This window comes from Bacillus rossius, assembly GCF_032445375.1.
Source record: "Bacillus rossius redtenbacheri isolate Brsri chromosome 9 unlocalized genomic scaffold, Brsri_v3 Brsri_v3_scf9_2, whole genome shotgun sequence".
Taxonomy (NCBI): Eukaryota; Metazoa; Arthropoda; class Insecta; order Phasmatodea; family Bacillidae; genus Bacillus; species Bacillus rossius.
This window is the reverse complement of record NW_026962013.1, coordinates 39,793,964-39,821,563: the sequence shown is the minus strand read 5'-3', so window position 1 is coordinate 39,821,563 and position 27,600 is coordinate 39,793,964. Positions and strand designations below refer to the sequence as shown.

At 36.7% G+C, this 27,600-nt stretch overlaps 1 protein-coding gene across 4 annotated transcripts in view; it reads right to left on the bottom strand.

The window, feature by feature from the left end:
* The window catches only part of LOC134543116 (macoilin), an 87,936-nt gene that overhangs the window by 41,147 nt on the left and 19,189 nt on the right, over nucleotides 1-27,600 (bottom strand). For 2 of the 4 annotated variants that reach the window (XM_063387946.1, XM_063387944.1), the window contains exons 4-11: nucleotides 20,784-20,913; nucleotides 20,577-20,643; nucleotides 18,500-18,641; nucleotides 16,956-17,169; nucleotides 13,681-13,890; nucleotides 12,973-13,131; nucleotides 6,898-7,080; nucleotides 3,948-4,074 (exon numbers count right to left, since the gene is read on the bottom strand). In XM_063387946.1, the coding sequence (XP_063244016.1) occupies nucleotides 3,948-4,074; nucleotides 6,898-7,080; nucleotides 12,973-13,131; nucleotides 13,681-13,890; nucleotides 16,956-17,169; nucleotides 18,500-18,641; nucleotides 20,577-20,643; nucleotides 20,784-20,913 (1,232 nt within the window). Of the gene's footprint in view, nucleotides 1-3,947; nucleotides 4,075-6,897; nucleotides 7,081-12,972; nucleotides 13,135-13,680; nucleotides 13,891-16,955; nucleotides 17,170-18,499; nucleotides 18,642-20,576; nucleotides 20,644-20,783; nucleotides 20,914-27,600 lie in introns of all 4 variants that reach the window. The other 2 variants (XM_063387945.1, XM_063387943.1) reach the window with 1 other exon arrangement.

The following is a 27,600-nucleotide window of genomic DNA, read 5'->3' as shown; positions in this document are numbered from 1 at the left end:
TCAGGTCCCGTTTAGTTCCCATTTAGTCCAATACAATACTTTCACGCAAATTACGTCTCAAAAATCGAATTCATGCCGCTATTTACGTCACGTAACAACCATAAACAACCAGAAAATACCGTGGGTACTTTATGAGTAGATAAGATTAGCTATTAGGCCTAAAAACATCGTGAAAAACGTAACGTTTATAGTCGGCAATGAACATTTTAAATCGCAAAATATACATATTTTATACCATGAAAAGTTGCTTTTATTTCTAAACATGTAATAATTTAAGCCTAGGCGTGTAAAAGTCCAAGTAATTATAGCAGGAGACAATCTAAAATGGACGAAGGAAAAACGTAAACTCACGAATGTTTAAACGTGGCTGCTTGTAAGTTCCGATACTGTATTTATGTCACAACTTAGCCGAAATACTGGTACGAGACATAACCTTCACAAGAAAAAATGAGCGGAGTCTTGGTAACTGTTTTATACGTATTTTATAATTTCGGAAGTATTGTACAGTTGACGCATATTTTTTAAACTAACAATTTATTTATGGGGATCGTAATTAATTAATTATTGGTATCAAGACATCAAGATGGACGTAAACTTGAACATGTCACGGCAGCGAGAAAACTGGTGCGTATACCAATAAACTGGTATTAGAACTGGACAAAACTGGTACACGGGAGGTGGAGCTTATATTTTTTTCCGCTAAGCTCGCGTCTATTGGCTGGCTGCTGATGCAAGGTCACGAGTCTGGGCGGAGCGTTGAGTGAGTTATAGCTCTGAGAACAGAGAGCCAGCAGGCGCGCCGTAACAGCAGCTGATCGAATACAATGACCTTTCTCCGCGCACGGCGCGGTAATGAATTACCGGTGCGACCTATATGGGGGGAATCTTAAATACCAAATTCAAGACCTCAAATTATGGGTGCGACCTATCTGCGATGGCGACTTATATGCGAGTAAATACGGTATATTTTCCTTGCTTATTGTAATTTTTGTAATGTATTTAATCTTTTTGTGTGTTCACTATGTCTCTTACATGGGACATTGGCCAGTCCCGGCGTATTCCGCCCGCTAAACACGTGTAGATAAGTACACGTATTCGAGAGAGAATTTTTCGATTTTGTATGCTAATGTAATCTATTTCTTTTGATGGTCTTTGACATTGCCCCATCAAGGTAACATTAATTATTGAGTGTAGCTCTTGATAACCATTGGTGCTTCTTAGCACGTGACGCTGTTTCGTATTTATTTTTTTCGTATTTCTCGTAGTCTGGCGCATAATTGTAAACCTAACAGTACTATTCTTGTAACAGTTACATTTTCTGTGTGTTCTTATATTGTTCAACCTTTATAATTTTCCGGAAAATAAAAGAGCTGTTTATGTTGATAAAGAAATATGATATGAATTTTGTTTCTGTTGACAAAACAATAGGCCAGGCTCCGAGCCTGTTAAAGCACAGGCCATTTACAAATTTTTTGATAAACTGCTTCACGTGTGTGTGTGAGCAGTAAAGTCTGTGGTGTACAATATTGCAAACAATATTGCTGGCGTTATGAAAACCTGTCGTGATAGGACATGTGAAGGTTGCCTTCACATACGTTGGTCATTTACAATGGCCGAAGAAGGAAAGTTAGGTAACTTAACACTGCTCTAGATAAGACCACGCAAACTGTGCACATACAAATCCTAGCTAGATTTTTTTGAGCTTGTCAAATCATGGTTAAATACCAGCAACAGTACAAGAGGTAAATTTTGGTAAATTTATCAACAAACGTTTATTTGGTGTGCAGTTTTAGAAACTTTTTTTGGTTTATTTGCGTTCATTGCCGGGTGTAGCTGTTTTTGCCGTGCCTCCCATGGAAGGGGACAGGTTGCACCTGTTTCTAAAGGATTGAACTAACTAAAGGTTCAGAGTATATCTTAAAATTAATAAAACCTAGCCACTCTGAAAAACTAATGATTCATATATTATAGGGAATATTTTAGGTAACTAGACTTTTAATTAGGATTCATAGATGAACTCACAAAGAATATAAAACCAAACTGATCCACATAACTTACAGTTTATTTTCTAAAATTCAAACATAAATCTTATGTTATTGTCAAACTCCTTTGATTTGCGACGAATGCTATGCGAACAATGTTAGTCGGGCCTACACTAATTATTGATTAACATGCAAATGTGCAAATGTTAGATTACATTATATGATGAGTTTCTTATGAACCCCAGTAAATGGTAAATAAAACTGGCTCATTTCGGTGTAAAAAAATGACAAAAGCGGTGCTAAATATCGGTGTAAAAATAAGCAAGCGGTGCAAAAAATCTGTGTAAAAATAAGCAATCAGTAGAGACCCCAAAAAATTGTGAAAAAATTATGCCATTGGCAGTGTAAAAAAAAACCTCATAGCCTTACTGCTTCCTTATTTGCCTGGCCAATTTTTGGGACATAAGTTTCTCTAAGAGTGTTGGCTGATGGCAAATCCCCTGCACCTAAAATGTATACATAACTTACAATATACTTATAAATAGGTAGCATTTATAAGGTTATCGCTGAAAATATTAATGGGCTAATTTACTCAAAACCATTCTTAGCCAAACCTAACCTAACCTTTTCTAGATTAGGTACTGCTAGATTACAGAGTCAAACCATCAATCAATCAGTCAAAAATATCTTGTGGTGTGCTCACCATTTCTCAATGCAATCCATCCTATTTATGTGTTTGTTAATCTGAGGTACTTGCATATTTATTTGAAGTAAAGGTAAGTTGGGCCTAAAGGTAAGTTAATCGATAATATTGTAGCCCTACATATGCTTATGAACTTTTATTAGAGGGGGAAAACATTTCTAAATAAATAAGGCTAACCTTCAACATGGGTGTTACACCATTCCCTCATAGCTGGATGATCAGCTTTTTCCAAAGGAATGTTTACTTACAGCATTATATTAACAAAATCAGAAAAAAATTCTTGTTTACTGCACTTTCAAGCTTGTTTGCTCTATTCACGCTGTCGCCTATCGGGATTTGTTTAGACACGGTAGAATGCTTGACAAAACAATTGTTTTTATTGTTTTGTTTTGTGTGTGTCATTTGCCACATGCTTTTTGCACGTGTCTTTGCGTGTCCATTCAACCCGCACGTTGCAGAACTTGCACATCATAATTTTGTCCCGCTGATCAAAAATTTAAATCATCCGATTTCATCTCTCTTTCGCGATCAAACATTGACGACGTTTTCGGCATCTTAGCCACAAATTCAATTGTATCACAAAACTTACAAAATGTGGACGGTAGTTGTAAACACTCATAGATAAGTGCACGCAAAAATGACTGCCATCTTAGCTCCATGCGATTAAATTAGGTTAGAAAAATCGACACCAGTGCGCTTTTCAGCAGGAACGACCATTATTCAAAACACGAAAACTGTGGAATCAATATTGTTATGTTGTTAGTGCACACATATTGATTGTTGACATTTGTTACATTTTGTTTTCATTTGCGATGACAATATTTACTCCTTGTAAACAGAGTAATAAAAATACGTGGATTTCATAAACGTGTCAAAACGAAGATAATATCACGGAACTAGTCTTTCAGTCTATGTTTATTTCACGCCTATGTTTATGATTGCGTAAATAAATAGAACTTGCGACATAAGGACATTATTTTGTGCGAAAAAGCGTGAATTTCGCGACTATGTCAAAGTCAAAGGAAAGTCGCAAAATTCGTTTAAAGTATCAAATTTTCGCGTTATTTCGTGAATTTCGCGCTTCACCATTTTTCGGGGTCTCTACTTATGAATGATGGATTAATGTACATAATATTGAATTATCAGCATTATACAACATGCACATTACACAGAAAAGCTGAAGAAATAAGAAATAAATTAAATGCAATCAATGATTTTAGTTCCAAAACAATCAAAAAAAGAGAGAATTTAAAAGAAAGTACCTGAACTTCTCTTTCGGCAGCCAAGTATTTTTCATCCTTAGCTTTGAGTTCTCGTCGCAGCTGCTTGCCTTCTGTCTCCAGGTCCCGCTGGCGAGCACGACAATTTTCCGTGCAGCAACCGCCATTCCTGTCAGCAATAGAAGAGGAGTCACTTCTCCGCACCAAACTTGAGCCTTCACGTTGAAGTGCTCACAGGGGAAAGCAAGTAAAAAGAGTGTGACAAATTCATGTTACACTTACAACAAAGCATAAATTAAATTTCATTAACAGTTTCTGTAAGGAAATTTCATAGAGTAACAATGTACAATTAATTCAAGTCTTATCATCTAAATCAGAAACATTATTAATTACTCTATGGAGCTGCAGAGTTAAATACTAAAAATTCAGTAAATCAACAGCTTTGGATTTTTTTTCTTTTAAGCAAACAAATGTTAATTTTACCACACAAGCAAGTTTATTCTTTAGAACTTATGGTTCAAAATGTTTTAGAGTTCGGAAATAGCTGGATGTGTTATTAATACTGAATATTTTAAGGCTTGACTTAATTTTACTACAATAATTTGTGTTTTAAAACTTTTTCTACGAAGAAGAGTTAATAATTTATTAACTGGAACAAGAATAATTTATTATTGAAAATGCAGCTAGTTGTACATGCTACAGATAGAACTGTTCAGCTACATTGAGAGACCCAAGTGTATTAAATGAACTATTGATTGTGGAGTACTATTTCTATCATTTATTGGAAAGGACAGTATGTTTTCGAAGAGCTGTATAAGTTTGAGCCAGTAACGATTAATATAAATTTTCTTACACAATTCATACATAATATGAAGATAGGTAAAATAGATAAGAAAGTAATTATATTTCAGAGGCACCTACAAACCAAAAACTTCCCAAAATAAGCAAATGATGAACAATTATTTTTGGTCTGAGGGTATGTCACTACAGAGTCTAGCCCCCAGGGCACTGCACCTGAGAATTTTTTTCAAAGCCTTTCTCTGTCGAGCAGTTTTCAAAAAAAATTTCCTAGGTTCTGCAAAAGATTTAAAAAAGGATGTTCTATCAAAGTCTACAATGGTGAAAGAAAACACAAATCAGCAATGTATTGGTCCCAGTTCTCAGTTAATTAACTAAAACAGAGAACCACAAATATATAATACAGATACAACAGAAAGCTCAACAGCTATTGATGTGCCTAATTTTAACACTGACACAGCCAAAAAATATGTTAATATGTATTACTAGATATTGATGCACCAAAGGATGTCGGTACAGTGCTGCTCCAGCCATCTAGACGTGCATCAACTGTGCTACCTAGGTGCTAGGTGACTTGTTTGTGGTCGGATTATGGTAAAGTGGAGCCTTGATAAGTCATACTAGACAAATGAACACACCATTTATTAGCACATATTGTATTTTGGTGTGCCTAGAAATTGTGTGGAGGTTATGATAAAACAGAAATCAGAGAACTGATATTTAAAGCTAGGTTTCACATACCACGTAGATTTTTTTTTTTAAAGGCTATTAATAAAATACTAACTCAATACCTCCTGTGCAATTGTTGCTATGCGACAAATATTTTCAACAGATAATCACTTAGCGTAATATATTGGTTGTAAGTAGTGGTGCACCGATATGACTTTACCGATTACCGATTAGATTACCGATTATGAGAGCAATAATCGGCAGTTACCGATTATAATGAACAAATTTTTTTTTCAACTTGAACTACAGTCTAATAATTGTAATTTACAATGGGTAAGTTTTTGTTGCGGAAAACTAGCATTATTATCGACTATCACATAAGGTTGCATCGAGAAATTACCGATTATGAGAGCAATAATCGGCAGTTACCCATTATAATGAACAATTTTTTTTTCTACTTGAACTACAGTCTAATAATTGTAATTTACAATGGGTAAGTTTTTGTTGCGGAAAACTAGCATTATTATCGACTATCACATAAGGTTGCATCGAGAAATTACTGTTTAACAATGTAAACATGTTGTTATATTTTGTTCACATGAGTTTATAGAAAAATGTTTCCACACTTTACTTTTTTTCTCCCTAGTCGCCATCTCACTATAATTATATAAAAATGACTCAAAACCAATTCTAGCACATGTGATTTTATTAATGTTGACTGAATGTATAAAATTATAAATACTTTTTCACTTTTCACGTCACATACAAATAACACAACAACGGATAATGTTACCAAAGACGCCCATAACGAGTTTCTAAAACGCAGTGATATACTCTGAAAGGTATCGGGACCACGATTTTGAACCGCTACTACGACTCGAAAAGATCGATTCTCATAGAGTCCACTGCAACTGCTTGTGGTATTTTGATTGCGTGCCATCTATTTTACGTCTCTGGCTATAGGTAACGTACAAGGCCACTAAACAAAAGACGAAACGTAAATAAACGTGTAGGAAAAATGTATTTTTTATTGTTAGAGGCAAAGAGATTTATTAAACTTAACGAAATATCTGTAATCTTGATATGACGGAGTTAGATGAATTTTGTAATATATACAAATATTACCGTATTTCGTCCTAAAATGTGTAACAAAATATTACACGGTAAAAACCTACTTAATTACGCCGGGACGTAGATAATCGGCAAAGTAATCGTTAAGATAATCGCCGATTACGATTAATCGGTAAGTACCCATAATCGCCGATTACGATTCATCGGTATCCGCATCAGTGCACCACTAGTTGTAAGAAGGCATATCTGTTGCAAATATGTTACAGTGAAACAAATGCAAGGGAGGTTTTAAAATTTTAGAAAAAGCCCATTAAAAAAGGAATGACGAAAAAATCAAAAATCAAAAAGTAGTGCAAGACCAAGACTTAAAAACAGGAACCAAGCCAAGAATCTGAAGGAAAAAAGTAGAACCCAGACATCACTATGCATTAAAACTGCTATTGGAAGAACTCACTTGTTGGCAGCAGCGAGGGCGACGGCTCGGGCGGCAGCCGCCTCCTCGGCCTTCTTGGCCTTGCGTTCGGCCGCGAGCTGGCTCTCGAGCGAGCTACGCACACGCCTCTCCTCCTGCAGGCGGCGCTCCAGCTGCGAGATGGCCTGTTTGTCCGTCTGTCGCGCAGACACCAGCCCGTGCAGCCTGGAAGCACCAGGCCAGTCCTTACACGTGGGCACTGGCCTCACCCAAGGACCCCAATCCTCACACAGACTCCACTACAATAATCTTCACCCACGGGCCCAGTCCACACACAGACTCCACTACAATAATCTTCACTCACGAGCCCAGTCCTTACATAGGCCCCACTATCAGAGTCCCCATTCAAGGAACCAGCTCTATTACAATAGTCCTCACTCACAGGCCCAGTCCTACACAGGCCCCACTACACATGACATCACACACCAGCCCTACAGAAACAGTCCTCACCTACGAGCACCATCTCATAACTGAGGCCTAGTCCTCACACAGACCCCACTACAATAATCCTCACCCACAGACCCAGTCCTCACAGACCCCCTCTACAAATGTCCTCACCTACAGGCCAAGTTCTCACACAGACCACACTACAATAATCCTCACATATGGGCCCAGTCCTCACACAGACCCCCCTACAATAGTCCTCACCCACAGGCCCAGTCCTAACACAAGCCCCACTACACCAGTCCTCACCTCCGAGTACCGTCATAACTCAAGCCCTATCCTAATACAGGCCGAGTCCTAATAAAGGCCCTACTCTCACTGCACCTTTGGCTATCAAGCTATCATCAAAACACTCAAGCAAACATGCTATAGTGGTTGACGTATCTCAATGCTAAGTATGAGTGAATATTTGCCAATTAGCATTTGGTCTATTCAGATTGATTTCTATGGTACAGAAGGATTCAGATATGAGGTGGTGAAGAATGCATTGTGTGTGAGTGTGTGTATAACCCCAACCTTGAATGTGTAGGTGAGTGAGCGAGTGTTGAGACACATACACCATTCACTAATAGACTCTACTCTTCACTAAGCAACACCTGCATTATGGGTAATTAAAATATACTCATGCAAATAATTATAGTTTGGGCGCCGTATAGTAAAAGTTAATTCTGAACACCTTATCAAGTATCTGTCTATTCTCAGGTTACGTAAATAATAAATTATTTGAATTGAAGTTAAATGTATTTTGTTGAAAAACCAAAACAAAACCCTACAACGTGACAACTTCCTGAACAGAATCGTAGTAGCTACAGAAATTATGTTGGTTTTAACTTCTTTACGAACACCTTAAACAAACAGAACTCATAATTGCGGGCATTCAAAATGTATGTTTGAGTACTGCTTCGCAGTCTCGTGTATGACTCTACGTTAAATACAATTAAATACATAAGTTGACTAGAGCAAAACAAACGACTCTAAACTTTATAGCCAACTTGGTTGCACTCGGTTCTAGCTCTGGCAGATAGCATCATAAATAAGAGATTCTATTAAAATTCTACAGGAACCACTGAGCATTTCGTAGGACAAAGCAATAATTATCTTTAACACTGGCCTGTAAAGTTAATGAGTGCAGGCAAAACAAGTGTTATTTCAAAGTTGTTAGCATGCTCAGTTATGCTGCTACATATATCTTGAATGCCTTAGCTACCAACACTAAAAACTACTAAACTAAGTACTACATATGGAACACTTACTTAAATTCTAAGTCACAATACCTTGAGTTGAACATTGTAAGAACATAAAACCCTTGAAACATACAATACTGCCGATCAAATAGGTAATTCTTGCAATATGAGATACAGAGGCAGTCAATCTAAACATCTCCGTAGGTAAACTTCCATATATTCCGACACATTTTTGGTCTTCGACAGTTCTCGGGATGCCGATCCTTCGTGTCTTGGTTCGGACGTATACAATGCTGCCGATCAAATAATTCAAACTTCCATATATTTGGTCTTCGACAGTTCTCTGGATGCGATCCTTCGTGTCTTGGTTCGGGCGTAGATCAGGCTCGTGCAATCAGGAAAATTTGCGACGTATTCTATTCCCAGATGAATAAGAGTGCCTCTTCTTATAGCTATGCGCTAAATAATTGTACATCCACCAATTTCATACACTTAACACATATCAGGTCAAGCAAATAGTGCCTCTTCATTTAACTTTGCACTTGTAACACAGTTCATGAAATATTATCACTCCAACGTACAATAACTTTTAAAGGTTGCATATTTCGTAGAAATAGGAGTGCGTACGAACAATATACAGTTTATATCAACTTCCTCCAGCTACTTACTGGGACGAAAGTAAAGTCCACGTTGAGAAGTCTTGAAATGGTGCGATATTAAAATAATATCCGCACAAATATAACACCACGATTTCAGCTTGCTAATTAACTCATAGCAGCGAATCATTTCCATCAATTAGCGGTGTAAAACAACCAAAATTACACAAGACTATGAATTTCATGTCTGTCACATCAGAATAATTCCATGATTCTTTTTCTAGAACGTTTTTAATCGTCACTATCCACGAACAAAAAATGTAACTCTCCAACTTATTTCCATAGCACAAGCGAAAATAAAATGTTTTAAATGATATTGCTGTGAACTGTCCATGGATTACAAAAGTTTCTCAGCGCTAATTAAATAATCAAAGGCATAGCATAAAATCGAAGATTAATAATTATCATCGAAAATGTAAAATAAATTAATGAGAATTTCTAATAAGGTTTTACCTTATACAGAGTTCAAAGGTTTTGGTTACGAACCTATTTGATTCTTCCCCCATAACACAATCTTGATATATGGATTTTTATTTTTAATAAAGGGACATTAGAACTCGATTTCCCTATACTTCAAATAAAGATTATTGTGCGACTAATTGGCTGATACCGCACTAAGACAGATACCCTATTAATCAGGCAATACCTCTCTCTAATCTGACTATTTCTGTCTTGTCCGGCTAGTTAGATTAATTAGGAAATGCAAGTATTTAACCAGTTTTTAACTAAATGAATAAAATTGCAATAGTTGTAAGTACACAAAAAATATATTTTTTCTTCTAATTACAATTTTCAAATAAAAAACAGCCCCTGAAAGCAGTAATATACTTTTAACCATTTCTCATTGGTTTTTTACATACTAATACTTGTTTGGTTCATACTGAATTTGTACATATTGCATGATCTTCACATTTTTTTTTAAATAAACAAATTTATAAAAAAAATTTATGTTTAGATTAATTTATGATGTTTCAATATAATTTAGTATTATCGTATTTACTCGCATATAGGTCGCACCCATAATTTGAGATCTTGAATTTGGTATTTAAGATTCCCCCCATATAGGTTGCACCGGTAATTTAATGACGCGAACGGCCGGCGCGCCGTGCACGAAAGAGTTAACGGGTACTGTAAAACTCCGCTACTACGAGAGCTGATAAGCGTGATAAATTGTTGTAACAACAAGTACTCGTAATAACCGAATATAGAAAATTGAAGTCAAGTTAGATTCTTGACTTCTTAAAATGTCTTAATTGTAGACTATAACTCGAAAACAGTGCTTTGTATTGAAAAAATGCACAGAATAAAAATTGTAGTAAATTTAATTACGAATAAAAAAGGCCTGTTATGATTTTTTATATCTACAGCGGTATTCGTTATGGGTTCCGATAAATACTCACGCTGAGTGAATTCACGTCACGCGAGTTCGGCTATGCTAGCCGGCTGGTTGTTATTTTCGTTCAAAACGTGGCGAAGGAACTTGTGTGGATCAGGTAGAAAACATTCGGCTATAAACGAACAATATAAGAACAATGCTATCCTGAAATGCTGTGACATGTTTTTGGAGTAGATAATCACAGCGACAGACCGACAGGATGCGCTCCCGCCCTTGCCGTCAGCGATGTTTATTTTGACAGCTCAAGCAATTATCTTTTCCACAACCCTTCATAGCGTAAAAAAGAAAGAGAAAAAAACACGTTAGAATGCAGATGGAAAAGTAACTATGCAGTAAAATAAATATATTTACGGCCCTGCTAAATTTTTCTATTCAATAAAATTTGAGGTATTAGTGATTTTTCAGCAGAAACTGTTGTGTGACTAATAAACAAATTGTATCATAACAACTTAAACTTATAAAGTATTTACTAACCGCGAAGGACAGTCGTATAAGCCCATAAAAATATTTATTTTACCGAGAATGGACTATACAACCTGGCTTTTGCCGCACGCGGTGTGAGAGGAGAGGAGGATGCTGACAGTTTCTCACGCAGAAGGTTGAAATAAGGGAGGGAATGTGTTGAAATGTTAGATGGAAAAGGGGGAAGGGTGATTTTACATGGTTTGTGGCTCTGGGAGGGATGAGCCTTGAAGAATTAGCAGGGGATGGGAGAGGTCAGCATCACGTCACGTATGACGTCAAGCCGCCTCTTAGGGATGGGGAATATTTACTGTCACTGTGACTTTGTCACGGCGACTGCAATGTCACGTGTCACGGTGGTGACTTTAGCTATAAGTAACAGGGCCAATGTCATGTCTCTTCGCGCTTGTCGCTGCGATGCGTGTCACGGGTCACGTGCCGCTACGAGTGTGTCACCGCGATGCGAGTCGCTGCGGCGTGGGTCGCAGGTCGCTAAGAGTAACGGCGCGGTTGGCATGTCACGGGTCACGTGTCGCTGCAGAGCGTGTCACTGCGGTGGGAGTCGCAGGTCCCTAAGAGTAACGACGCCGGGAAATTAATGGTGACTTGCCGCAGCAGCGACACGTGACACACGAGTACTTTCTCGGCGAGGTATGCGACACTGGTGTGTCCAGTTACTCTGTTCAAAATTATTTGTGAATCTGAACTAAATGTTTTTGTCCAAATTGAAAAAAAAAAAAAAAAAAAAAAAAAAAAAGCCAAACAAACACTGTTAATTCGGTGAAGTAGGATATTGCCCAGTTTTCGTGTTTTGAGTATTATTAAAAAATGTGATGATTAATGTTATATTTTAATAAAAATATTTTGTTTTAAAATATTTATAAATAATATAGAAGATATTTATTTCATTTGTAAAAATGCATACTTAATAATTCCAATAAACTATAAACTAATTTGGTTTATCAATGATTACATGTTGTATGTCACATATATAAAAATATACAATTATTAGGAGATTATGTTACACTATATTTATTAATAAAAAACTCCTGTTTTACATTTAAGCAACAAGGTTACTAACAGTGACAATGTCACGGTGACTTGACCCCGTGACTTTCATGTCACTGGTCACGGCGTGTCACAGGAACAAAATTTGTCACTGCTCCCATCACTACCGCCTCTACTGCCAGCCTGGCCGGACGAGTTTCTTATGCTCTCGCAGAAGCTACCACAGTGGCTTTTCGTGCGGGCGGGTAAGATAACATGACAGCCGAGACGGCTTTTCTTGCGATAGTGGACGCGCCGAGCTCAGCCGTCTTTTGTATGCCTGCCTGCTTACAGTACAGCTCTCGCCAAGATAAACGTGAACACATAGCGCCCAACAAAGTGTAACAGACTTGTTTTTCAGCCGATTTTACTCCAATTTTCGACTTTCTATGCTCAAATTTTTCACGGTTTCTCAAAAAACGGTCGTATAAACGGAATGGACGCATCAGAGGGGGGTCGCATCGGCGGGATTCTACTGTATTGCAAAAAAAAATTTTTAAATTTTTTTCTTCACATATAGGTCGCACTTCATTTTTTCCCCATCAAATCTGGTAAAATTGCCGCGACCTATATGCGAGTAAATACGGTATATACTTTCACAAAAGAATAACTGTTGTAGAGGATTTGATGGCATAAAGCTGTGTTGGCTACAGGCTAGAAATAACCATGCAATTGGGCCAGAAGGCACAGGGGTGGGATACATTTTCTGAATAACTGATAATGAATAATTTAATAAAATAATGTAAGAAATCAAATACGTACCTATTGAATTGTTAGCACACCAGCATCTATAAATCATTTAATGAGTAAGAAGCATGGGGCAAAAATGACAGTTTCAGTTACGTGGCTGTATCTGGCTGTAACTTACTTTGACTGTAAGTTGTCATTGTCCTGCTGCAGCTGGGACAGTTCGTTCTTTAGGCTCCTCTCAGAGGACAGGTACGAGTTGACCTGACTACGGAGGTCCTGCTCTACCTGCCGGCTGGACTGGAGATCGATTTTCAGTCGTTTGACGTCTGCTTCCAACCTGCTTGCAGACCAAACACATCTCGGATTAGAATGGAATGAATAACGAATTTGAGTTTTATGTTTTGTCTACAACGTTGTCACTAGAGATGAGTGGAGAAGGAACAGAATACACTGGCCCCACTAAAACTCATCAAACTTATGGCAAAGTCTATCATTTTAAAATACAGCAACACCGTCAAGATATTCCACATAAGAAAATTGCCTGCAAAGTCAATTTTTTTAAAAATATACCACTTAATTACATATACAATTTTTTAATTTAATAAGTTTTCCCTGTTAATACATCTTAATTCCTAAATATCTTTAATTAACAGGGATTTACTTTTTTTGAATGATTCTTGTAATGGGGAAGATTGATTTAAATTTATTTTGTACATACACAATTTTAGCCATTAATATGTTTTCTGTAAAATTAACAACACTTATTTTAAACTAAACTTATACTTGTCTATATATTTGTACTATCTTGGAAATACATTTAATTTTATGCTTAAGATTATACTACTATACAAACATCACCAGAATAAATTAAGATCCGTCGGACTACCTGAGGCAGTAGTCATCCTTTTGATGAACTGCCGAGCTGTCGCTGGCTTCTCTGTTTGATTTGTTCTTCTTTTCACGCTGAGTGTTGACGGCGTTCTCGCGCGCTTGGTTGCTACTCCACTTCCCTGAAGCGTTTGGCCTCAAGGTCTGGACAGAGCCTTTCACACTCTTGTCCTTCTCTAGCTCGTTCTCGTCGTAGTCATTTACCGACCTGCGCAGGACATACCATTTGGAAAATTACATTTGAGTATAAGTGAAACACTGGTGAGAAAATTGTTAAGATCATTAAAAAATGCATACGAAACACAAAAACTTCTAAGATTGTTGAACATTTAAGTTGTATAGATGAGTATTATTCATCCTTATTAGTTATTATGTTCTATCACGGGACAGCACAAAAGGAAGGTCGCCTGACCGCCGCCTCACCCTCAGGTGGGGAGAGTACAGTGTCTCAATTTCACCAACAGAAAAAAAAAATACAACCTAAATATGTGAATGCAACATTTCTCTTTCCCATATTTTAAATTATTGGTAGCCATAATTTAAAAAAAAAAAAGCACTATATACAGGTACATTATTTTCCCCCCTGATATTTTGAATGGAATGACACACAGACACCATCACTTTACTACAAATTTTTTGGAGCATGATGCACAAAAACTAGCAGAACACTGCATGTTTAAATCTCACATATTGTAATGGTGATGCGATGCGAAAGGCAACAGTAAAGTAGCTTGTTCTGTTATTGACCGTTACCACCCTTACAAGCCTTTCCACTGTTGCCATTATGGAGCCAAGTAAGTGCAGAGAATACCCTAATACCATAAATGCAGCAAACAGCCAACCAGCTATATGTGTGGGATTCATTTTACAAAAAGGTACTAGACATGGTATTTCTGATGTGTCATTTCTTTGTTTCTTAAGATATAACACAATGTAATTCTGTTAACTGGATGACTAAATCAGTAATAATTGCAGAAAAATCTGTACAACTTGACAACAACTTGGCAGCATTGGATTAAATAACTGGGGTAGAGACAAACATTACAGTTAAAATAAAATGGCTTATGCTAAGTATTATGTACATTAAAAAAAAATTAGGAGCTTCATGGATTTTGAAATTTTGTAGATGAGATTGGGGACTTTTTAAGATTGTATCAGCAATTGCTTACTTCCCAAAATGAGGATTTTTTTACATATGTGTACCAAAGGGTGAATGTGATTATCAATGTCTGTGGCAAAGGGTTTGGGATTCGATTCCCACTGCAACATGGCTCAATTTTTTAAGCATTAAAATACGAATACATTTGGAGCTCTGTGTACTTCCTCTCACCTTAACCCTATAAACATTACTCCATTACGTAAATACCTACCTTTAGTTTAACTGAAAACACAAGGTACTAGTTACAAACTGGCATTGTCTAAGAAATCCAGAGCTTTGATAAATAACTTCTGTGGACTATTCAAGTATGCAGTTATATGCTTGCAACTTTGCTTAATTCACTCCCCTCAGACAAATCCGGATGAGTTAAATGTTTGGCCTCTTACATGGAACTAGCCAGCTACACAGGTGCTATACATTTTATTTTTAAACAAATATGTTGAAAAAAAAGACAAACAATATTTAGCGGAAATGAGTCATTTTTAACACTTCATTGCTGTCACACAAATTTACAGTAATTTACATTATTTTTATTTACTTTAATATATCTTTGTTTTTTAAGTTAAGATCAGTAGACTATGTAAGAGAGTGCTTTGATGAAACTTCCATGTAAACATGTTTAAATATTAATTTTGACATAAAATTTATTAATACAGTGAAACCTCTATTTAACAAATCTCAAGGGACCAAAATTTGTTGTGTTTGTTGTAAAGGGGTTTGTTAAATGGAGGTTTTGCACGATATATTTCTAGTCATCATAAAGCTTCAAATAAATGGCTAGAACTGTCTTTCTGACTGTTTAATACGATATGAGGAATTAAACATGAAAAAGTACATAGAATACACTTGTTTAGTGGCCAACCATTTGATGCTTGGAAATTATCAATTCCCATCCCCAGTGCTTCCTGGCGTGCCTTTTCTTGTAAAATCGGCCCAGAGACGTTGATGTTAGATGCCCTAGCCTCCATTAGCCAGTCAAAAAGTATCTTGTCCAAATCATCATTTTTACATACTTTCACACATTTTCGATTTGTTCCTACCAGAGAAGCGCTGTTTTCGATCTGTTCCCGGTTGGATAATATGGGCGAAAGTGTAGACGCCGGGATGTCGAAACGTTTAGCTATATCACTTTTTTTACAGCTTCGTCAACTGCATTTAAAATTTAAAATTTTATTTAATATCAATCTGTTTCTGTTGCCGCTTTTTAGGATTAGAATTCATTTTACAGTAGTACCGTGTTGATTTCCGTAACTACGTGTGGAAATAAATAAACAGTGGAAATAAACAAACAGTGAAAACTGAAAAAATGGAAATTGTACTCATAGATACCATAGTTAAAAATATTTGCGTGTGCACATCTTTAACCATAGAAACGCAAAATATACTAGTTCGTCTTGCCAGAGAGATGGTACGGGAGAATTCCGCCACTAGCGCTAAATGTACCCGCCATTTTGAACAAAGTGGCATGTATACACGATGTGTGTTATCCATGATGCTTTACTTATTTATTGTCTTCCGCGATGGTGCATATTATTTTAAGGTTATACGCACGTATTTTTAAGCAGTGAATGCAAACAAATTAGTGGATGTCTTGTAGGAGATGTTTATTTTTGCGTGTTTTTCAAAAGCGGCAGTTAGTTGTAAAGGGAATTTCACTATTTCGGAACAAATAAAATTCAGTATTTAGAAGTTAAAAAAGCATTGATCTTATGGAGGTTCAGCAGGACCAAAATTTTATTTCGTTGCATGGGTTTTTTCATTTAATAGAATATTCGTTAATGGAGGTTTTACTGTATCAGTAAAATAAAAACAATGTTTTTACAAGTTCTTGAATTAATACAATGCTCTTCTCTCAAATATAGTTTACGAAAAATCTCAAAATAGTAACATGTTTTTAACTGGAAGTATACGAGAAGTACACAGATTAGTTTTATCACATACTTGCATACTTCACTCCCAGTTCAAATAACCCTTGTGATATCGCTTGCGGGGACAATTACGCGGCGAATTAAACAGTGTAAATATGTGTGGTACGATAATTTGTAAATATTTGACAGCAGATATAATTTCAAGTACGAAGTACTACATGCAGTACTGAGCTCAGATATACGCACCCTACTCTCTCGATAAACTCGAGCTCTGTGTGGATGCTGCCGTTCGTGTGCAGATACTTGGCAGCTTTCTCTGTCGAAGTCTTGGGATCGGGCTCCGCACACTTGTCGCGGTCCCCTTTGTCCAGCGACTTTCTGTGGTTGTTTTTCGTTATCGTGGTCGAGTGCGGAGGCGCCACTATGCTGTGCACCACTCCGTTGGAGAGCCCCGCGTCCCCTGCGGAGAATGTCACAAACCTGTTTCCACCAACTTCAACATTAACTCCATAAACAACTCCACAGGAGTGGCGTCAAATACCCTAATGTTATTTGTGAATGAATGAATAAATTAAGGCCTAACACCTCACAGACATAAAGGCAATCGGAAAAAGATAAAATGTGCTGTGTCAACATGAGAATGGAGCACTATTGAAATGAGTGGGTTTGACAGAGAAAACCCACCAGATCAAGCAATGTCCACCACGATTCCCACATGAAAATTTTTTTTTCAACATTATGGTTTTATTTTAAGGTCAATTGATACTTTTGCAGGGAACGCATTACAGAGTGAAAATAAGTTTACAAACATATAATTAGATGCAAGTTTTTGGGAATAAACAGAACAATTTCACATTGTTTTGCACTTTACTTATCACAGCCATACATAGCACATATTGTACCAGTTTCAACATATATCCGATCCATTATTAGTATATTCCAACCGATTTCATTTCTGATTTAACATCATGGTACAAGCTGTGAGATTACAAAACTGGCTAAATTAACACACATTATTCTTCATTATGCAATTATTGATATATGTAGGTACTACACACACACATTTCATGATGTCCAGAGATTGTCCGCTATTGAGTTCTATAGTAATTGGCTGCAGAATTAAAAAGCAAGGTAGGTAAAAACTAAGGTTGGGCAAATAAAATCCTCAAACATTATCAAATCCTTAGTATTTGAAGGATTCAATATTTGAGCAAAAAATATTTAAAAAAATGAAGTAAATTTAAAAAATTCAGCACTGATAACCTCTGAAGTTTACTAATTCAATTATTTCCTTCATATACCTATCCTGTTACCATTCCTTAATATAATTTACTTTTGAAATGAAATTATATAAATAAAATGACATTATATACCAATTCTGGAAACTTAGTATGTGAAAAGACCATTTAAAGGGTAGAATGTTTCAATGCCATAGTTAATATTTTTAATATATTGTAAATTAGTCTATTTCTGAACGTTGACACTTATTTGTATTTGAGGGGTATGTACTCAAGATAATCTCTAGGATTCAAATTCAAGATTTGTATTTAAAAAAAATTTGGGTCTGACCAATCACTGGTAAAAACTGACATTTATAATTTTTGTTTATAAAACTGTCAAGTCAACAAGTACGAGTGGCCTAAGACTAAATGAGATAAAAATTAAGTTTCCAATTTTCATTAATGAGAAGCTGGCTTCAGGTTACACGCCATGCCTTACACACACTGGACTCCACAGTACAAACAACGGTGGCACACTGAATCACGTTCCCGACCCAACTGGACACGAACCTCTGCTCTTCTCTGGACTAGTGTTGTGGCAGGGCTGAGACTGCTGAGACTGCTGAGGTTGCGGCTGTTGCTCCGGTGGCAGCGCTTGCCGCAACAGCTGCATGAAGAATTCGTTTTCTTTTGCAACCTCTTTTTGTTTTCGCTGCAACAGGTATCACAAACAATAAACTCCTACAACAAGCAAATGTGTACAGAATGAGTCAGAATTTTGACTGAGAAACTTTGGCTTCAGATTCATCATGAAAAAATTATTTGAAAACATAGACACAACTTATGGTCTTAAGTGCTCCCCAAAGCTGGTATATATTTATCAAGTTGGAGCAGAAAACTGGTTTATTACAAATTATAGAGAAAGAATATAGATGAAACAATAACCATCTGGAGAACTTTAAAATGAACAAATTTCTTAACCATACTCATCTCTGCTGTAAAATTATATCTTTGAAATAATTGAGGATAGCAACAAATCAGAAAAATTTATGGAAAATTAAGGTATTACCTTTAATATATAGTTTAACCTCGTCTATCTGGACTGAGACCAAAGGCAATCCGGACAATCGGAAAATCTGGATATTCAGGTAATATATATACTATTTACAAGACTTTAAGAAATATAAAAATAACTTAATTTCTTAACAATGAATTCATCCACTTTCTTCTGTTCCAAACATGTATGGTGTTTGAATGAAGCATGGTCATGTAGCATCAATAAATATGCTGATGATGTGTGTCAGCTGGTGCGCTTTCTTAAACTCAACAAAAATCATTTTATTACTATAATTCTACCATCTCTGCAGAAACTGTAGATTGAATTAAAATAAAAAGTGAATATTTGGCGTACTGTACTTATAGTTACATTCTTGCTATTCAATGGGGGCCGGATAAACAAGTTTTTACTGTGTATCAACCCAGGTTACTGCCCTACACACCCGTTAAATAATTTAATTAACTAATTATTATGGAGTCCCATCATGTTCTGTGCATTGGTTAGATTTTCTGATATCATTGATATGATTAAGCCCACAAGAATTGAGTGAACTTAGATTTTTTCAGAGGACATAGTCCTTTGGCCTGTACCATGAGTTTGTGTGCAACAACGAAACTTATTGCAAACTATCTTTTAGTATTAATCCTTCAGTACCTGCGAACAGTCGACGTGGTTTTTGGAGTCTGTGAAGAGGTGTGCGAAAATTTGTATACTTTACATGTACTGGCTTACGTGGTCGGAAGATGGCCGCCATGTGGACTGTGGATTTTCTTCAAGTATTAATAAAAACACATTAATTATCAGTTTGTCAGAGACATTATTTCCAAAACCAAACAATGACAGTAACAGCATTTTTTTTTCTGGAACTGGAATCATTTGTAGCACCCAATTTATTTCTACAAGTCTTAATGAAACATGCATGTCCACTCCTAGGCCAATCCATTTGCTAGGTAGGTGATCTGGGGTGTGACAACTGTCCCTTTATTCATCAAATTTGAATATGTATTATGCAATTTATTATTTTGTACAAAATTAAGATATGTATTCATTCAGGGAAACATATTTAGTGAAACAAACATTAACATGATTTAATGTTAATAGTGAATGTAACTTTTTATTTTGTAAATTCTTTTATTTTTGACACTGGAGACCTGGATTCGTATTCGAGGGGTAGATTCAAGGTAGGTACTCTTGATGATTCAAATTTGAGAATTGGATTTTAGAAATAATAAACAATATAAAATTGTCATTAACTAAAAAATGATGCCACGATGAACTTTTGGTTATTATTTTTAATCTCTTCCCTAAGGAAGGCAAAGTAATTTTCTCAGCTTCATTTTTATGTATTAGCCAGTCTTGCTATTTTAAGCAAACAGCTTTCTTTTGCACAACCACCTTTCACACTTGGTAAAGTTAGCCTAAATGCACAGAGAAAATAATTTTTAAAGTGTACTCATCCTCAATTTTTGCACTATCAGTCACACTGCTTTAACTTGAAAACTCATCTGACATTTTTGACAGTTAATTATATTATGGTCTTTTTTCTTAGTTCCATGGTGCTACTTTAACTATTAAAGCTAGAGATCTTACCTGTCGCATTCTATACCCTACGTAACTTTTGAATCCAAATCCCAGCGTAACCACTGGGTAGCCGATGCTGAAAAGAAATTCCAAACAAGTTATTTTCGAGTTTAAAATGTCAATACTATTTTTTTAAAAAATAGGCTAGATTTATCATCACAGAACTTTTATTCTTTTATTAAGGGATTATAGTGTATTGAAAAGAAAAGTTCATACCAATGCGCAGCGAACGGCCGGCACAGATCCAGGCGGTACGGCAAATGCCTGAAGTCTCGCAAGCGTACAGCTGCTTCTATGTACACGAAGAGCAGCCACAAAAAAATTGTGGGTAGGCAAATGCCTTTTTCTGGAAGAAAAACAAAAATAGTACCTTAGTGACAAAGCATACCAAACATTACTAGCGATACATCCTAACATACAGTACTGGTGCGCATGTGCTGATACTATTTATCGTCAATACCCATGATCACCTGTGTTTCTCCCACACTCTCCAATCATTTAGGAGAAAGTTAGATGCCATTTAAAAAATTTGAAAGTCTGTCATGACACTTATTATATAGTACGGAGCAAAATAAGGAAACAATTTCTCTCAATGTTTATTTTTTTCTTTAAATAACACAAGGAGGTAAATTTTGAAGTTTTCTTACATGCTGATCATGCCTAAGGCAAAAATGTTTAACTTAAATAAATATAAATGATGTTGATTAAATAATTAATACATGAATGAGTCAGTCTTGGTGCCAGATGTCACCCCCAACGAGACACAAATTGGCTTAGCAGCAGAAAGATGCGGGGAAGGGTTCAACACCTAGACTTGTAAACCAACAATGTTATAAAAAAAAGGAGGTATAATATATAAATTTAACGCTCATGCATCTAGAAAAAGAGACCATGTCAAAGTAAAACAGGCTCAGTTTATGTAGTTCCTCACCCTCCTTTCCCATATTTATAACCCCACAGTATTGACTCCATTCAACAGTAACATTAGGCGTCTGGAATCCGCAAACTTCACGTAAACAATATCACTTGAGATGATCTGTCACCTAAGTCTTGCTGGAAATATACAGCACCCGTCAAATTAAAGCTTTACTATTTGGGCAGTTTCGAATTAATGTCGCCAATAAATGACAGCATGATTTCAAATAGCGCAGTTAGAATCAAAGTAGCAATCTTTTTCATCTACTTCAATTTTGAATGGAATTTACACTTGGACCTGTTACTGAAGCTTCGAAAACAATGGGAACTAGCCATTCAAGTTTCAAAGCTTCCTACCTTGATCTAGCTCACAGAATTCTTGGGAAACTATTGCACTTCAATAGAAACCCTAGCAGCTGTGCACTACCTTCCACTGAAGCAACGATTCACTTCGAAAACACCTGTGCGCGGCCAGATGGTATAGCAATTGTACTCGCACAAGAGTGTGTGGAATAGTAAGCAGTTTAAGCTCACCACATGACTTCAAATCATGTTTTTTTTCTGCCAGTAAATGTTTTACTTGTCATGCACAACTCCAAAGTCTGCTTTATTTTTAAAACATTAAGGAGATGCATTTGAAAATAGATACTGCCAACAAACTAAAGTCTACAGAAAATTGTGATAATGCAGCTGAGGAAGATCCCACTATAAACCTAACCTCCCTAACCATTAAAACCCACATGGTTGACAGTGTTGCTATCCACAGCAAATATTTGTGTGAGTGATTCTACAGGATGCTAATAAGAGGTTAGAATGCTGGACTCTGCAAGTCACGCTAGCTTTATACCAGAAAAATGTGCCAAACAGCGGAGCATCACTCAGTAAAAGGTGACAATGCCAAATCATGGCCTAACCGCTGCTTCAGTGAATGTAGCTAAAAGTGTAACCCTTTGTGCTATCTAACCAGTTGACAAGACTTCTGAAAATTTCATTTTGAGGCATTTGTCCTTCCTTGAATTACCAATGTTCTACCTTTGTCAGCCTGGAACAAATTGACATGTTGCTTGGGGCAGATGTGTATCCATATGTTGTGAATAGGCAGAGACTCGTAGGAGAACCAGGATCTAAAGTTGCGTTGAACAGTTTTTGGATGGATATTGATGGGCCAGATCAAGTGTTGCTCCTCTTTGCTTTCTTGCAACATCACTATGCCTGTCAACAGGTTGAACTTTGCAAAGTCATTAGTAAGCACTCTCGCTTGTTGTCATGGCCGCATCCAGAAGATGTACAATCCTAAACAGAACTTTCATTAGATAATACTACCAATGCCCTTTTGTCTGTTCTAGGTTTCCATTTGCAACTAAAAATTGGTTTTACGTACAACTGAATTCATCCTCAACAAATGATCCCTACTGTCTGAATTAGAAAGGACCCTCGATAAACTAGGACTTCTTTATTCTGTTACCTTTCTAGCCAAGTGGTTAATTCAGTAGCTGTGGCTACTGGAAATTGATTGGGATTTCAGTCAGTATGATGAACTTGAAAAGGAATAAATTTAGACAAGCGTTTTATACGTTACCAGGCATTTATGTACTGCAGAAAATATTGTGGGTGATGCCACAGATGTACAAATTCATGGCTTATGTGAGACATCCGAGAACGGAAATGGTGAAGTAGCGTACTGGGGATCTGGTGGTGTAACAGTACTTTGGTGGTTGCTAAATCTAGCTCCATTCAAAAGATTTAAATTCACAAATTAGAAAATTACGGAGCACTGCTGCTGGCAAAACTACTCAAGTTTGTCCTTAATAACAGTGGCCCTCACGAACAATTGTTTATTCACTTGGTCTGATTCCGAAGTTGCTTTCTTCGATGCAACAATGGAGTCCTTCCTCGCCATCATTTGTTGCAAACTGCATCACACAAGTGCAGGAAAACACAGACCCTACTAACTGGTGGTGACCCAATCACTCTAAAGATAATCCGGCTGAATGTACTTCACATGGATATTTCCCTTTAAGTTTGGAACCACATCATCTCTGCTGGCAGGCCCTATCTGGTTGGCCGACCCTCCCGAACCAGCCTCATGGTCTCGTGCCCAAGCCTGAAGATAATGCTGCACAGCCTGCTGAGCTTGAAGAAAGCCCATTTCAGGCACCTATAAATAAGTTCAGTCTATTGTATAAGCTTCTCCACGTGACAGCTTACTAATTACTGTTTGGGTACAATTGCAGGCACAAGGATAACAAGAATATCTCACCAATCTCTGCATCAGAGATGGCCAAGGCCAAGACGATTTGGGTCGCCAAGGTCCAGGAATAATCATTCAGCCATAAATCTACAGCACTCCAACGTCAGACATTCTCTATTTGTCCACTCAACCAAAGTTCTTACGGCATGCAGATATCTGCAGAATGCCAGCGACAACTTTGACCAGAAATACCCTATTCTGCTGCCCGAGAAAAATTAGCTAACAGAACTTATAATTCTTGAGATTCACTTGCTGGATAATAATTTTGGTCTTCAATCTTAGCAAAATATTCTCAGACAGAAATATTGGGTATTGTCTAATTATAAGCAAGTTCTTCGACACTATTTGAGCAGGTGTCATAGCTGTTTTCGCACGACACCAACTGCTATTGACTAGCCCAATTGTGATCTCCCAGTATGCGACAATCAGGTGAAGCCATTCGCCAACACTGGTGTGTACTATGCATGTCCATTTTCAATCATACTGGCCCAAACACGGAGAGTGAAAGTTCACAAGGCATATCTTTGCTTTTCTGTATCTCTTGTAACACATGCACTCCACCTAGAACTCTCTTCAATTCATCCCAGCTTATCATTAATTCATTGCCTGCTATGGAAGGTGCTCGCATATACCGTATTTACCTGAATATAAGACAACATTATTTTACCATAATTTATAATTCAAAACAAAGGAGTCGCCTTATATTCAGATACATTGATTTTTAGTAGTGGTGCACCGATAAGACTTTACCGATTACCGATTCGATTACCGATAATGAGAGCAATAATCGGCAGATACCGATTCAGTTACCGATTATAATGAACAAATTTTTTTAAGTGTAATAATGCACACAAAATTTTTTATTCCCATGTGAATTTAATAACAAGATTAGGTAAAATTGAGAATACAGTTATAATAACAGTATAAAAATATATAAAATACACTATTAAGTCATTGCAAAGTGTAAATTAAATTAACTTCTATTTATATTTGTTATTGTAAACAACTTGAACTACAGTCTAATAATTGTAATTTACAATGGGTAAGTTTTTGTTGCGGAAACTAGCATTATTATCGACTATCACATAAGGTTGCATCGAGAAATTACCGTTTAAAAATGTAAACATGTTGCTTTATTTTGTTCACTTGAGTTTATAGAAAAATGTTTCCACAGTTCACTTTTTTTTCTCCCTACTCGCCATCTCACTATAATTATATATAAATGACTCAAAACCAATTCTGGCACATGTGATTTTATTTCTGTTGACTGAATATATAAAATTATAAATACTTTTACACTTTTCACGTCACATACAAATAACACAACGGATAATGTTACCAAAGATACCCATAACGAGTTTGTAAAACCCAGTGATAAACTCTAGAAGGTATCGGGACCACGATTTTGAACCGCTACTACGACTAGAAAAGATCGATTGTCATAGAATCCACTGTAACTGCTTGTGGTATTTTGATTGCGTGCCATCTATTTTACGTCTCTGGCTATAGGTGATGTACAAGGCCACTAAACAAAAGACAGAACAAAAGACAGAACAAAAGACAAATAGTAAATAAACGTGTAGGGAAAACGTATTTTTTATTGTTCGAGGCAATGAGATTTATTAAATTTAACGAAATATCTGTAATCATCATATGACGGAGTTAGATGAATTTTGTAAAATATACAAATATTACCGTATTTCGTCCTAAAATGTGTAACAAAATATTACACGGTAAAAACCTATTTAATTACGCCGGGACGTTGATAATCGGCAAAGTAATCGTTAAGATAATCGCCGATTACGATTAATCGGAAAGTACTCATAATCGCCGATTACGATTCATCGGTATCCGCATCGGTGCACCACTAATTTTTAGGTAAACATACTTATTTTAGGTCAATGTTTTCAGGTTGTGCAGTAGTTATTGGCTGCACATGTTACAACCAATGTTTTTGGAATGTTCTATAGCACAATATGGCGTCCATCTTATCTATATTTTCTTGTACAAAAACATTAATGTAGGTTATACAGTACTTCTTTGCTGTGATTATTTTTTTAAGTTACACGAACGGTTCCGCGAGTTATGTTATTTACATTTTAAATGCTGATGAAACGCCTGTATATTTTGATATGCCTTCAAATTATACAGTGGATGCTGTTGGAACTAAAACAGTTAATGTGAAGACAAGTGGAAATGAGAAAATGAGGATAACAGTGATGCTTACAGTGTTAGCTGATGGTAGAAAATTTCCCTTTTGTCATTCTTAACCGTAAAACTATGCCAAAAGAAAAATTGCCTTCTGGGTAATAGTGAGATGTCAAGAAAAAGGTTGGATGACAAGTGAGTTGATGCAAGACTGGTTAAAGGCAGTTTGGGATAGAAGGCCTGGGGCACTTTTAAAAAAGAAAGAGATGTTAGTGTTAGATGCATTCAAAAGATATTTAACGCCAGAGGTGAAATCATGTATTAAAGGTATGAACACCGACCTTGTACTTAATTCCTGGAGGCATGACTTCAAAGCTGCAGGTATTAGATGTGTGTGTCAACAAACCATTTAAAGACCGTCTAAAAGTGCTGTACTCTGAATGGCTCTTGGCAGGCAACCATGCTCTAACACCAACAGGCAAAATCATAAAAACAAGTATAGCAGTCTTGTGTCAGTGGATTAAGGCTGCATGGGACACAATCTCATCGGAAGTGATCATCAAAAGCTTCAAGAAATGTTGCATTTCTAATGCAATGGATGGCAGTGAAGATAGTGTCATGTGGGAAGAAGATGCAATTGAAGCTGAAGTCGACAGCAGTAAAGATGACAACAATTAAGATGATGCATCAACATAATGAAACTCTAACAGTTTCCAACAGTTACAGTAGCAGCCATTTAGGTATTTATTTCTGTTTGTACATAAACTGTTAACAGTATTTCAAAAGTGGTGGTTGAAATCCTTTGTAACATTCATATTTTCAATTTTATATCTAATTTGTTGGCATGTGTTTAATACAATACATTTTTTCTTCTTCATGAAAACATGAGGCTGTAGTTTGGGGGTCGTCTTAGATTCGGGTATATACGGTACAGAGTGACTATGGTACCAACTTTGTTAGAGCCAATAACCATCTCAAGGAGTCGAACCTGTTAATAACCTCTTTGTTGCACTAGAAGGACGTCTCAAAATGTCGTCACACTGATGGGGATTTTGTGGCATTTCAAGCCCCTGGCGCACTCCGCTTTGGTGGTATTTGGGAAGCAGGAGTAAAGGCTGTGAAGACATCTTGTTCATGTATTTGGGAACAGCTGCTCTCTTATGAAGAGCTAAATGCAGCACTTGTGCAGATCGAGGCAGTGTTGACCACAGGAAATTTTGTTACAATGGAACCATTAGAGAACCTGACATTACTACCAATCCTCTGAATGGTCAATGTTGGAAGTTGATCCAGCGCATACATCAAGATTTTTAGAAACACAATGGCATAGTGATTATTTTCATATCAAACAGCAGCGCCAGAAATGAACTGATCTAACAAACAAGTTGAGCTGGGCACAATGGTTACGATTGGATGATCGCTTACCACCCCTCTAGTGGCACCTTAGGTATTTCTTGGAAAGGATGGTGTGTTTAGCATGGCTCTGTCAAAACTTTGGGTGGCTTGTTGAAGGGACCTGTGACAAAGCTGCGTCCACTTCCATCAATCTGTGATCAGCAGTGAATTAAAAATGTGACATTATCGATATAGATGTACTGTGAATTTGAATTTAAAGTCTTTTTGTGTTTGAAGTTGGTTGGTGAAATTGTTTTTTGTTGTTGGTACTCCGGCAAGCGGATGCAAGTTCAGTGAGGAATAATCAAGCATGGCGTCACTTGC